This window comes from Lynx rufus, unplaced genomic scaffold (assembly GCF_022079265.1).
Source record: "Lynx rufus isolate CCGP_SWC_20201006 ecotype Redwood Valley unplaced genomic scaffold, mLynRuf1.p SCAF_3, whole genome shotgun sequence".
NCBI classification, from domain to species: Eukaryota; Metazoa; Chordata; class Mammalia; order Carnivora; family Felidae; genus Lynx; species Lynx rufus.
In genome coordinates this window covers 147,307,836-147,322,117 of record NW_025814845.1, presented here as the reverse complement: position 1 = coordinate 147,322,117, position 14,282 = coordinate 147,307,836, and the positions used below count along the sequence as shown (strand labels likewise).

Sequence of the window (14,282 nt, the reverse complement as noted above, 5' to 3'; positions counted from 1 at the left end):
GAGTAATTCAGCAGGGCAACGTAGAAAGTTTTGGACTGTAACGCACGGTAAGAGATCAAGTTTACACACCCACGGATTCCTCCTCCCCAAGTGAAAACAGAAGCTTCACGAAAGGATTGTTGTCCTTACTGCATTTAATGGACTCTGATTGTTCCAACCAATCTTTTCCTATTTTAGTCTATTCTGTCCTGTCCTTCCCATTGTATTATTTAAAAGAATGCTACTTGGGGTGCCTGGGTGGGTCAGTTGGTTGAGCGTCCCACTTTGGCTCAGGTCATGATCTCACGGTTTGTGAGTTCGAGCCCCGCGTTGGGCTCTGTGCTGACGGCTCAGAGTCTGGAGCCTGTTTCAGATTCTGTGTCTCCCTCTCTCTCTGCCCCTCCCAGCTCATGCTCTGTCTGTCTGTCTCTCTCAAAAGTAAATAAACATTTAAAAAAAATGCTACTTAGGAGGCACTAAGCACTAAGTGAATTTTACAATATATTTAATTAAGAAAAAACACTTCTATAAGGGAAATGGTCAACCACTTAAGGAGTTCAGGAGGAGAAATCCTCAAGTAAGCGGGGAAATGGACTGGATGAGACCTACGCTTTCCTCCAATTCTAAGATTTCAATGAGGTTATGTAATTCTTACAACAGGACTTAAGGTGGCCTTTGTGAAGCCAAGCTGTGAATGGCAAGATAAAGAACTGTCAGAGGGGCCCTGCTGATACAACAGTGAGCGCAATGCTGAACTGTGTGTAGATAATACACTTGGCACTGACCAGGCCCTCGTAATATTCCAGTTTTTAGGTCCTACCCGGGTAAGAAAATGTAGAGAATCTGGCAAAATACCAGGGATGGCTAACAAAAACAGTGAAGTGATAGGGAAACTGCAGAAGACTTGAAAAAAAAATGGGTTAAGAAAATCAGAAAGAAATGCTCTAAATCGAACATCTGAAAGTAGATTGCCTGCGTAACGGTGAGTGACTGTATTCTGTTTTCCTGGAAGACGGGACAAAAAGAGAATGCTTTAAATAGAAGGACAAGGGTCTTAGGTTAGGCATTTGAAATAGGTTCATGAAGAGAAATTGTGCGGTCTCTTTTCCTACAGTCCTTGTGCCTTCTCTCATTGCTCAGCTCAATACATTGATAACTGGCCAATACATTGATAACTTATCATCTGTAATATGTCCCACTCTGTGTACAATTTCCCATCTGTACATCCCATGGACATCTCACATTCAAAATATCTTAAATTCAAGTTGATTTTCTGTCGTTCTAAACCTGTTCCTACTCCTTTATTTTGTTTTAACTGGTAGTCATAACACTCGCTTGCCAAGCTGGGAGTCTTTCATTTTTAGGTCCTTTGTCTCCCTTACCTTCACTGCTTAATCCATTAGCAAGTGTTACCATTCTTGTCTCCTGAATATTGCTGGAAGCAGTCCCTTCTTCTCTATATCTCCACTATCTTTGCTGTCAATATTTCTTGTCTGGACTACTGAAATGACTTCCCAACTGGTTTCTGTCCCACCTTCCTTTTTTGGTTCCTTCGTAACTCTTTGACCATATTACCTCTCAACCTGAAATCTAACCACGTTTTCCCATAACCCTTAGAGAATATAGTTCAAACTCTTTAACGTATAAAGAAATTTCCACCATCCTGCCTTTGCCATTTTTTTTTTTCCCAGCTGCATTCCTTTCCCTTTAGTTCAGGTTCCAGCTACCACAACTCATTTGGAAGATTGCTAAGAGAGTAGATCTGAACGGTTCTCACCACCAGAAAAACAAATTCTGTAACTATGTATGGCGGTATGTGTTAACAAGACTTACTGTAGTGATCATCTCACAATACATACAAATATCAAATCTTTATGTTATACAACTGAAGTTAATATAAGTTGTATGACAATTATATCTCAATTCAAAAACATTAGTAGTTCTTGGCACTAATCAGGCTCTTTACTCCCTTCTGTGACTTTGTTCATGAGAGTCCCTCCAGTTGGAAGGCCAACATTCACCAGCCAACCTAGTTCACAGTCATCAGTTCTTTAAGATTAGTTCAGGTGCCCACCCAACCAAGAAGCCTTCCTCTTTGAACCCCCTGACTCCTTCTCATCCTTTACCTTATTTCGTCATGATTGCCCATTTATGTGTCTGTACCCTCACTAGACAGTGAGATCCTTAATGGTAGGATTGATCTTTTTTATCTTTGCATACAACAAATGTCCAATAAAATTTCTATTGAATGAATGAAAACTTGCGTCCATTCTACTAACAGAAACTACACTGGGATAACTGACAAGATAAAGCAGTTGGTCTTGTTAGTTCTCTAAATAAATTTGGGCTGTTTGTGTCTAATTAGAATAATATCAATAATAATATTATTTTTTGAACTTTCATCTTCGATGATTCTCGGCTTAGTTACCTATTCCTGAAACAGAAATTTCCTGTCCTACAAACCTGTCATTGGCACTGATTAGGTCTTAATTTCATTTAAATATCACACTTTCTTGGTACTATAAACAGTCAAACCCATGCTTTTTTCCATTTCCCTCTGTGCCTTTCCTTCTCTTTTTGGTTTCCATATACGTAGAAGGCCAGAGTTGAAAGGGGCTGTTATTATTACCTAGCACAGTTCCTCATTACACAGTTGAGGGAAAAAAAGTATATATATATTACTTCTTGCTTTCTTTTTATTTTTCTTATTGTTTTTATTAGCTGGATCTTATTCATCTATTGTCCGAATTATATCCCAGGGCTCCTTAGGTGACTTTTTTTCTTGTTTCTAAGTTTGTCATTATAGTGCGATAATCATTCTCAGATTTGTAGATTGATTGTTGGCTGGTAGTTTTCAGAGTGTTTTATGCTGTATCATCACCACCACCATCATCATCATCATCATCGTGAGTACGTGGTGATTGCTTTCCTGCGTCCCAAGTGACCTATTTCCAGATTATATCAACTGCTTTATTCTTCTGCAACTCTCATTAGCTAAAAATTTTTCTCTCTTGTGTCTTTGAAATGCTTTCTCTTGTCATTTATCTTATCCTAATGGCCATGTCAAACCAATCAGGCATTGAGCCTTTCATTCATTAGGCACACTTCCTTGTGTGCGATTTTGTCAAACCAGGAGCAAGCAGACATTATGAAAGTTATTTTCATTGTTTGCATTTTATGATGTTATTGTGGCATTTATAGTTTGTCTCTTACCTTTGGGCTGTTTCTTACTGATGGAAATATTTAGATTTCATTCAGGTTTCCTATACAATAACTCTTGATTGTTTTCTTTTCTTTTTCTAAGAACTCTTCTCTGTATTATTTATTTGATATTTGATTTAAGTCTTTTTTTTAAATATGAAATTTATTGTCACATGGGTTTCCATACAACACCCAGTGCTCATCCCAAATGTGCCCTCCTCAATACCCCTCATCCACCCTCCCCTCCCTCCCACCCCCCATCAACCCTCAGTTTGTTCTCAGTTTTTAAGAGTTTCTTAGGGTTTGGCTCCCTCCCTCTCTAACCTCTTTTTTTTTTTCCCTTCCCCTCCCCCATGGGTTTCTGTTAAGTTCCTCAGGATCCACATACTCTTGATTGTTTTCAACCCCAAATCCCTCAATTTTAGAGTCAGTTGATGTTCACCTCTCCACTTGTTTCTTTTAGGTGATACTTTTAAATATAGATCCAGAATGATACATAATGAATACTTCTTTGCTTTAATATCAATGCGGTGTATGTAATGTTGCCTGGGTTTGTGCTGTATCATATGAATAAGCTTCGCTAGACTTAGTCCTGCAAATACATTTATTACTTGATCTTGCTACCTGATTTAAGAAGATTGAAAACATTTTTCTCTCCGTGGGTAGTTATGTTTTATTTCCTTGTTATATGGTTGACAGAAATCCGAGATATTGCACATTCCTCCTTGCAGTTGGAGCCCACCTATGCCCCGTGCTGAGAGTGAGGCTCTGTGTCCCAGAATCTGTCCTTTACCACATGCACTGACTTGCTCCCATCTCCGTCCGTCCGCACATCTCCTCTCCAGGTCTTGCAGAAGGAATCTGCCTCTACAGCAGGAGGAAGGCCTGCTGTGCCACCGTGCCTCCTCCCCAGCATGAGATCAGAGCCTGCTGCCTGTCCAAACTGTAGGCCACAGAGGGTTCTGGCTCCTCTCCCCTCCTCTCCCTTGGCCTCATTAATGGCATTTGGAGGATATTCTTTCCAGCTTTATTAGGTTCTATTTTTCTCTTTCTGTCTTGGTCCCTAAAGGAAACTGAAAGCCAGTACACAATGCTGCAGTGATCTCAAACAGCTAAATAGATGGATGGCCCTGGAAAAATGAATCGCACAAATTGCTTCCTTCATAGAAGCCAAATTAGTCATCACCGGTGTTCTGCAACAAAAGGCATTTTCTTATACAGGTGCTTCAATAGACTGTCCACTATCTCCCACGTAATTATTTTGTTTACTCATTTGTATTTTATTTTTGCCACTTGTTAAAAACAATCATTTCAACTCTAATAAATGCCCCTTTTGTGTTCTTTGAATGCTTTTGCATTAAAAGGATACCTACAATTTTCCTGCTCTGATATACTTCTTTTTTCACCCAAGAATTTTAATCTAAATGTAGGAGAACGAGTCTTAATTCATATAAGTCATTGAGTAATACAGTGAATAAGGCTCACAGTTAATTATCGGAAAAACAAAGCAGCTTGCAATGCTTTAATCACCAAGTCAATATATGGTGATACATATTTCAAATATCATTCCTTTTTTTTTTAAACCTCCTGTCAACTTTGTTTAATCTCCTTGTAGCTCTCTTTTCAGAAATCTGTAGGGAAGAAATCTTTTTAAAGAACTGTATCAAACTGGTCTTTTTGGGCCTCTTACGTAGTTGTCTGCTTGTCTAGTGCTGCCCTCTGGTGGCTATTTCTTGTATTACGTGTCATAGATTTTTCCAGTTCAGCCCGGGGCGGGGAGGGGGGGGGGATAATAAACCAACCATTTTTAAAGCGTATGCCATGTAGTTGACTTTATTTATATTTATTTTTTAGCCGTCAAATAAAATCTGTGGTCCAGAGCCTATTTCCCTCTAGAACATGCCAGGGGACAGAAATATTAAACCTGATTCAGGCATTCAGGCAGGCGCACATACTTCTTATCAACCAGCTGGTGAGGTATGTTCCCTGGTTGGGCTGAACAGCTGTGGCAGAGAGGAAGTTAGCCTCACAGACCTAGATTTTCCCCATAACATGCTTCTGTTTCTTCTTAAAATATCCTTTCGCACTCTACACGTGGGTCTTACTGATAGGTCTGTGAAGCCTTCTCTCTGACTCCCAGGCTGAGGTAGGAATTGCTTTGTAGAGGTGACAGGCCAGCACTATTCCTCACATCCCTGGTAGCATCCCTGTGGTGCTCATACAAAGAGGTGGAGGAAGGAGGAGGCAAGTCAGAGTTTACTGACATTACATTCCTATTCGTAAATCCCGGAGCTGCAGAGCCTTCTTTAAAACCCATCTGATAAACGTCCATATCCTGGAGGATATACTTGAGTGAATGACAAATAGTATTTGGTGTTGGCAGCTGCCTTGGGCCTGAGAGAAATTTCTAATTTGGAGTTAGTAGGAAGTGAGCTGGGGGAGATGTCAGAAGGTAGAAGGGAAAGCGTATTTATTCTGCCCCTACCACACATGCAAGATGCTGTTATATCCTAGACGTGCTTTCTTCTCATTGGAACCCCGTTTGTGAGGTGAACATTATTGTCCCTATTTACAGAGGAGGAACACCAGCTTCGAAAGACTTAACCATTTCACAAGGTCACACAGGTTAGAGTGGCTGAAATCTAGGTTGGCCTGACTGCGAGGCCCACGATCCTTCCGGAACACCGCAAGGCTGGGGGTCAGAGGGAAAGGCCCAGATCAGCGGCGAGAGGGGCGGCGGAGGTGGTTCGGGGGCTGACTGCCCTGGTTCCGGGCTGTGTTATGTACATGCTGTGCGACCGCTTCCTTGAGTCATGCTGCTCTCCCCTGTAACGCAGGCTACGGGTGCGGTAGGAAGGGACAGTGGGGTGGGGACAGGGAGGTGCCAATTCTTTAAGATCCTAGGCTGGGCACAGCGTGTCTACACTGGTTGAATATACAAGATGGACACTTGAGGAATATGCTAAAGGAGAGGGCGAGAGCCTTACTGGAAACTGTTGGTCTACTGTTTTCGGTTTTTTGAGAGAGAAATTAGGGACCCTTCTGACAACCAAAGCACAGGTGGGTTATACTCTCCTGAATTGGGGATGTATCCTTTAGTAGAGGGAGAGAGAGGAGTAGGATGGGGAAGGGGCTTTAACTGTATCTACAAATTCTATTCTTTTAAAAAATTTGGCAGGAATGCCTGGGCGGCTCAGTCGGGTAAGAGTTAAGACTCCTGGGTTTGGCTTAGGTCATGATCTCACGGTTCCATGAATTTGAGCCTTGTGTTGAGCTCCACACTGACAGTTGGAATGTACTGGGGATTCTCCCTCTCCCTTTCTCTCTCTCTCCCCCTCCCACGCACACACACAGACACACACACACACACACACACACACTCTCTCTCAAAATAAATAAATAAACTTAAAAAAAGATGGCGATAGCTGTAGATACTTGTTAAATCTGTGTAATGAGTGCGCCCAGATGTGCTATAATAGTTTATATTAGTTTTTATATTAGTATATATCTATTTATATATAGTTTCCTATTTGACTTTTCATAATTAAAAATTAAAACAATAAAAAGGGGCAGACGCATTCTACCCACTCTCCTTTCTTTTTTTCAAGTGACACAGTGTGAGGAAACTCCCTCCTAAAGACCATCCGTTTTCCAAGTGGACGGGACTCACAACTCACTCAATGAACAGAAGCGCACTGAAAGGCTTTCCAATCAAAGGCAATACCTAGTCTTGCACCAGCCCACGAAGCCCGTGTGTGGAGATGTTACTGCTTCAAAGTTACCTTCATGTATAAGATTACAACCTGCTACAAGAAGGGTATGTAAAGTATTCTTTTCAAAATACAGCCAGAGGGGAAAATAAGATTAGGCAAAGTCACGAAAGCTGACAAAATAACACAGAGTCTTTCAATAAAACCATGAAACTTAGTTGGAAGAGTTACATGACACCATACAGGCTTTTTGTGGTTTGAAGACTCTCCTTCTGGGAAAGGAAATATAAGCCTGGGGTCACAGTCAACATTTCTAGCATCCTTTCTATTATTGAAAGCACATTTGTATACATGATCTCAATTGATTATCGCAGATTCTCTGAGCAGCAAGGGAAACAAAGAAGTGGAGTCGTTCACATAACTGCCGCACTGGTTAGTGACAGAACTGGGCAGGTCCGCGTGTCCCGCCCAGCGGTCTGTTCTCACTGCATCCTTCCACGCCTGCCTCAGCCCCGCTTACACCTGTCACATACCTGTTCATGAGACCACGTCCTTTCAGAACCGTCCTTGACACAGATATCCAACCTCAGCTCGGTGCCTGTGGCTCCGTGCTTGCTGTCCACGCAGAGATTTGCTGCCACGTTTCGAATCTGCGGAAAGAAGAAAGAATGAGCACGGGTTGGTTTTTATTGTATCCCTAGCTCCTGGCAATTCTGGTATCGATTCTGTAGCTGTTTTTTTGATTACTTGATTACCAAATGATGCTTTAAGTTTATATGGAATGTGGGGAGAAAAATCAGGTTTTAAATACAACATGGCCTAATGGGCATGTAAAAGAGCATGAAATGGGGGGCGCCTGGGTGGCTCACTCAGTCAAGCATCCGACTTCAGCTCAGGTCACGATCTCACAGCTCACGGTTTGTGAGTTTGAGCCCCGTGTCGCGCTCTGTGCTGACAGCTGGGAGCCTGGAGCCTGCTTCCGATTCTGTGTCTCCCCCTCTCTCTGCCTCTTCCCTGCTCATGCTCTGTCTCTCTCAAAAATAAACATTAAAAACATGAGATGGTTCAAGGGCAAAACGGCAGCTGGCTGCAGCAAAGGGCTGTGTAATAATGCAGCACAGGGAGCAGCTAAGTTCACGACTTTTATAAAATGGCCATTTTTTCTTCAGTGAGTTAAAAATTAGAAAAAAAATTATACATAGAGAGAATGCAAGTGTGGGGGAGGGGCAGAGAGAGAGAGAGAGAGAGAGAGAGAATCTTAAGCAGCTCTAAGCTCAGCGTGGAGCCCTAGGCAGGGCTTGATCCCACGACCCTGGGATCATGACCTGAGCTGAAATCAAGAGTTGGAGGCTCAACCGACTGAACCACCCAGGTGCCCCTCTTCAGACAGTTCCTAACTTGGAATTCATTGTCTTGTTGCCCCAAAGCATCTTCTACCATTTTCACCTTATCTGGGAGAAGAGATCAAATGTGAGGAAGGTGATGCGAGTACAGCATGTGACCGAGATGAATGAATCCCTGAGCATCGTGTGGTTTTGTGCAGGATATGGCAACCATGTTCCAGTTCGCCTGGAGGGTCTGTGCACCTGTTGTCACGTGTAGCATTTCTCCTGGGTGATAAGCTATGTGTCACCCTGGAGTGTTAGTGAAACAAGAAAGATGGTGCTATTGGTAGAACACTATCCGGGACGAAGATTCTCTGTGTAGAGTCTGAACTTTGGAAAGTTGCAGAATGAGTGACAAATGACACTGATAATTCCTTACAATTATTGGATTAATGCTGGTAAAAGGACCACGTAGTTCAGGATGGGCCGAGAGTGGACTATGAAAAGTATCAACAGAAACAGCCACAGAGAGAGTCTGGCCACGGAAACACGTCCCTTTGTCAAGTCTGGCTGTCTGACGGTTTCACCAATTATCCTGTTGACATCAGAACCACACCCTGTAGTACAGTTGGATATTGTTCGTGGCTGGTTACTTAGGCATCAACGTTTAGATAAGCTCAATTATCTCAATCCTTTTGATGCCTTTATATAGCCCTGGATTATAATAATCCCTTTAGGTACTGTTCAGAATGGAAACAAGAACAGGATGTACTCAAGCGATAATTTTAGTCAAGACTCTTTGCCAAGAAGGAGTACGTAAGGTAGGGAGTCTCTCCGGGACAAAAGGTTGGCTGAACCAGGCCTATTCCTACTGGGACAGGGGCAAGAGGCAGAGAGAGGCTGTTATGAAATCTACTGAGTGTCACGAAAGGAACAGATGATGCCTGGGTGGCATTGTTGCGGACAGAACAATTTCTTATTTCACTTCCTGTAGGAGTAGAGGTTGGTATATAATGTCATTTGGGAGGGAATCAATGTGTGGTAGATATCAATTTCCTTATTCAGGGAATTTGGCAACAGCCCGGGTTCATCTTCCACTATTGGACCTCTCTGCTTTCAGGGTCACTGTCCCTAATGATAGAGGAATGTGAAATAATGTAGGACACAGGGCACCGGTTCTTAACCTAGTCCGGTCTGCAGACTTGTCTGAGAATCCAAAGAAAGCTATGGACAATTTTACCAAAACAAACTAACAAACCTGTAAGTGGAGACATGCCAGCACTTCTGTGTTCATTTTCCCGGAACCTACAGACCCCACAGTGGAACCCTGAGTTAGGGGAAATGCTTTCCACCCCCTCCTTGAAAACTACATGTATCCTTCCTCTTTGTAAGGAAATCCTTAAAGACAGGGAATGAGCTTGGCTGCTGTCAAAGTGCACCTGAATCACTCTCACTTGGGCTAACTTTTCTCCACCTTCCGGAAACAAGTTCCAGGGAGGAATTTTACTAAGCCAAGCTTAAAATCAGCCTTGTGTCAAATCAATTCCTTGGTGTGTGATAGAATTTCTTTGGTGAAATAGAAACACCTGAAGGTCAAGAGTTTGCTTTTGCTATCGCTTACTGGAGCTGATCTGAGTCCAACGTGTCCATTGTCTAAAGCTCTCTCTAAAAAAATTTTTTTTTTCAACGTTTTTTATTTATTTTTTTTGGGACAGAGAGAAACAGAGCATGAACGGGGTAGGGGCAGAGAGAGAGGGAGACACAGCATCAGAAACAGGCTCCAGGCTCCGAGCCATCAGCCCAGAGCCTGACGCGGGGCTCGAACTCACAGACCGCGAGATCGTGACCTGGCTGAAGTCGGACGCTTAACCGACTGCGCCACCCAGGCGCCCCTCTAAAGCTCTCTCTAACCTGAGGGCTGCCCGACAGGACTCCGGGCAAGACGCTTTTTCCATTGTTGGACCATTTAACTCACAGACACACTCTCAGAGATCCAGCATCGGTTTGTGCCAAAGACACCTTCGGGGCACTATTGTTCCCTCTGCTGGAGAACAGAAGCTCTGAACCACATTTAGGAAAACAACAGCTGCTTATGGTTTATGGCCATTTGGCCACAGAGACAGTGTGCCCTTCTCTGTCAGCTGGCATGGCACTCATTCACTGAAGGGGCCCTGCTCTTGGAGAAGGAGGACATAGGGCAGAAAAGAATATACACAAGCCAGGGACACTGAGTGGCCAATCTGCCACATCTGCCCGTGGGTACACACCAAGGCCCATCAGAGAGCCTCGTTTTATTTCTAAGCGCCGTGAGCTCCAAGGACTCTGGCAGGGATGGAGGAGATCGTTTTCTAAACTCTTGAATTTTCTAAATTCTCACTCAAATGGCATCTGTGTAGACAACGGGATAAACTGTTTGGGGAGCCAAGTTGCAAGGTGCAAGGGCTTCATTGTCTACATCTGTGTAAATTCCAACACACAGCCGTGCCAGAGAAGAAATGGTAGGGAATACAGGGTGAGGTAGGCACCTGGGTGCAAGACCGGTATCAGGCCATCCTCACCGGCTTCTCTTTTCCTTTTCTTTTTATCTTCACCCCTTCAGCCCATGGCCATGCCCTCTCCTGTTGCTCACAAACACAACGCCGTCAAAACCGTACGGAGGGCAAACGGATGGTCGCCAGAGCGGGGAGGCCTGGGGGCAGGGGCAAAATGGGCGAAGGGGAGTAGGAGATACTGGCTTCCCGTTTGGGAATGAAGAAATCATGGGAATAAGAGGCACAGCACAGGGGATATCGTCAACGATACTGTTAGAGCAATGTAACAGGACAGACCTATGCTTGTGGTGAGTATAGGAACATAGCAGAATTTGTGAACTTGTCCGATCCATAAGCTGTATACCTGAAACTAATGTAACATTGTCCGGCAACTATCCTCAAAAAAAAGAATAAAAATAAACAGGTGAATAAAATTCCAATGGAACTAATTCTGTTTTCCTTATTCGAGTGAAGTTAAAAAATAAAGATAAGAAACTTTATACAAGGCTTGTGTTTTTTCAATGTGGGCTCTGTATCTGGCTGAAAATGAGGCGGTTTTCACACATTGCACACCCCCAAACTAGGACACAGAGCGCTGAATAAATCTTATGACAGAATAGATACTTTTCATGCTTTATTCCTTTGATGTCCAGCTTCAGGGCTTGGCATCATTAAAACTGTGTCAAGAAATCCTGAGAGACACGGAACAGGATTAGAAAGTTAGGTAATGCTTGACTAGGACCGGGTGGGGAGCTGGAGGAAAATGTGGGAAAAGAGAATCATTATGTATGACAGGATTACAGAGATAATCTCCTTTTGGGCAAGGTTTAGGAAAAGGTCTGGCAGAGAGTGAAGAATGTCTTAGATATGCAAGAGAAGTCAGTGTCATCTTGAACATTTCTCCCCCCTCCCCAACACGGGAAGTTTTTAAAAAGAGGTGGAAGAGAGGGGGAGTGTGGTGTGAATGTCAACGTGGCTAGTAGGTGTGGGATTGGTAATTCTGTTGGTTGTTAAAGAGAGACTAGCCTGGGTGCCTGGGTGGCTCAGTCGGTTGAGTGTCCGATTTGGCCCAGGTCATGATCTCACGGTTTGTGGGTTTGAGCCCCACATCCGTCTCTGTGCTGATAGCGCGGAGCCTGCTTCAGATTCTCTGTCTCCCCCTTCCTCTCTCTGCCCCTCTCCTGCTTGTGCACTCTCTCTCTCTGACGGAGAGAGAGAGAGAGACAGAGACAGAGACTAGCCTCAGTTTAACAACTGAGCGCACGGGTTGCTAATTCCCCCCATATCAGGGTCTTTCAAGGAAGAAGTACTGGGTTCATGATTCATTCAATACATTTTATAAAGTACCTGCTCTCCCACTCACTACACCACATACTGGGTATAGAGTGAAAAATAAAAAAAGAATCAGTTCCAGAGGGTAGGTGAAATGGGCAAAGAGGGTCAAAAGGTACGAACTTCAGGTTATAACGTAAGTTCTGGGGATGTAACGCACAGTTAAGAATACTGTGTCGTATACTTGAAAGTTGCTAAGAGTAGATCTTAAAAGTTCTCATGAGAAAAAATTTGTAACAATGTATTGTGATGGATGTTAACTAGCCTTACTATAGTGATCATCTCATAATACATATAAATATCCAAATCATTGTTGCACATCTGAAATTAATATAACGTTATATGTCAATTATCGCTCAATAAGAAACATTTGATTAAAATAATTCTGAATTTAACAACAACAACAACAACAACGACAAAATTGGTCTCCTCTTTGTGCAGTTTGAGGTCTAGTGAGGACATCAGAGTGCACATGAGTGGAAGAAAGGCTCAAGAGTCCCAATATTTCTGGCTGTGAATTTTTAATATGGCAAAAGGAATCAAGACACTTCTTCATGGACGGCGGTTGGTTGTAGAATGCAAATCTGTGTGCCCAGCTAGAGAAAAAGAAGATGGTAGGTTAGTATGGAGAGAGAACTGAGCGGAGACAGAGCAGATCCGGCTTCTGCTGTCCAGGCACAAAAGGAGTTTCCCCCACCCCACCCATGGCCATGCATTCCTTGTATACTTCATCCACGTATGAAAAGTTAACTTTTAAGGAGTGCTTCTGAATGAAAGGTGCTTTGAGAAGCACTGATAGAGATTCCAAGGCAAAGAAAAAACAAACAAACAAAAAACCAGCTTCTGCTCCCAAGGGGCCCACAATCTCAGAGGGGAGACGTCACTTGGGACGTGTGTTGTTAGATTGGTAAATGCTAAGTGAGGACTGAAGAGAAAATGAAAAGACCGCTTGGGGCACTTAGTAGAACTGGTTGGTGCTATTGGAAGGGGCTCTAAGAAGACCAGTAGAATTGAATCTTGAGAGAGAAAGACAGAAGGAGCCCGGAGCCGTAGGGGTCAGAAATGAACACATATATGGAGGTTTGGCAGAGCAAGGAAACGGCACACAATCATGGTTCAGCGTGAGGTTTGTAAAATGAGGACAGTCACGTCTCAGAGGGTGTTTGTAAAGATTGAACTGATACACGCAAAGCGCTTAGCACAGTGTTAGTATACTGCAAGTGGTCAGTAAATTTTGGATACTATTTATTCACTTGTTTATTTTCTCGGCTATATCAACTACTACGGTGAATGTGGTGACGCCACAATCAAATCACATTTCTATTATACTGTGAGATGTCCCATAGGCACCTCAAATACAGAAAGACTACAGCTGAACAAGCTGTGGCCCATCACTCCAGACCCCTGCTTTGGTCCTTTAGATCAGCGGTTAACCTTGATGTTAGAAGCAGACATTCAAGGTCTCAGCCTGGCAACTTGGGTGGCACCTTATACACCCCCATATCTCTCCCCCCCCCCTGGGCCCCTAGTTAGCTCTCTATGGATCCCAGCCTTTAATACTGAGCACCCCACTCCTTTTCTCTCCTTTCCAGTCTTCCAGGCTTTCAACATCTCATGGTTTTTTTTTTTTTAATTGCAGTGAAACATACATAAAATGAAGTTTGCCATTTTCTTAAAAAAAATTTTTTTATGCTTATTTATTTTTGACAGAGAGAGAGAGAGAGAGAGAGAGACAGAGCATGAGCGGGGGAGGGGCAGAGAGAGAGGGAGACACAGAATCTGAAACAGGCTCCAGGCTCTGAGCTGTCAGCACAGAGCCCCACGGGGGGCTCGAACTCACAGACCGCGAGATCATGAGTTGAGCTAAAGTCGGACACTCAACCGACTGAGCCACCCAGGCGCCCGTAAATTTGCCATTTTTACCATTTTTAAATGTAAAACTCAATGGTACTAGGTACATTCAAAATTTTCCTGGGGCGTCTGGGTGGCTCAGTCGGTTGGGTGGCCGACTTCGGCTCGGGTCACGATCTCGCGGTCCATGAGTTCCAGCCCCGCGTCGCGCTCTGTGCTGACAGCTCAGAGCCTGGAGCCTGTTTCAGATTCTGTGTCTCCCTCTCTCTGACCCTCCCCCGTTCATGCTCTGTCTCTCTCTGTCTCAAAAATAAATAAACGTTAAAAAAAATTTTTTTTTTGCATAATTATCG

General features: G+C 43.5%; 1 protein-coding gene across 1 annotated transcript in view; it reads right to left on the bottom strand.

Moving 5' to 3' along the window:
• The window catches only part of GALNTL6 (polypeptide N-acetylgalactosaminyltransferase like 6), a 1,217,468-nt gene that overhangs the window by 19,109 nt on the left and 1,184,077 nt on the right, over positions 1-14,282 (bottom strand). Inside the window, exon 10 of the mRNA XM_047092006.1 lies at positions 7,424-7,540. Within this exon, the coding sequence (XP_046947962.1) occupies positions 7,424-7,540 (117 nt within the window). The remainder of the gene's footprint in view (positions 1-7,423; positions 7,541-14,282) is intronic.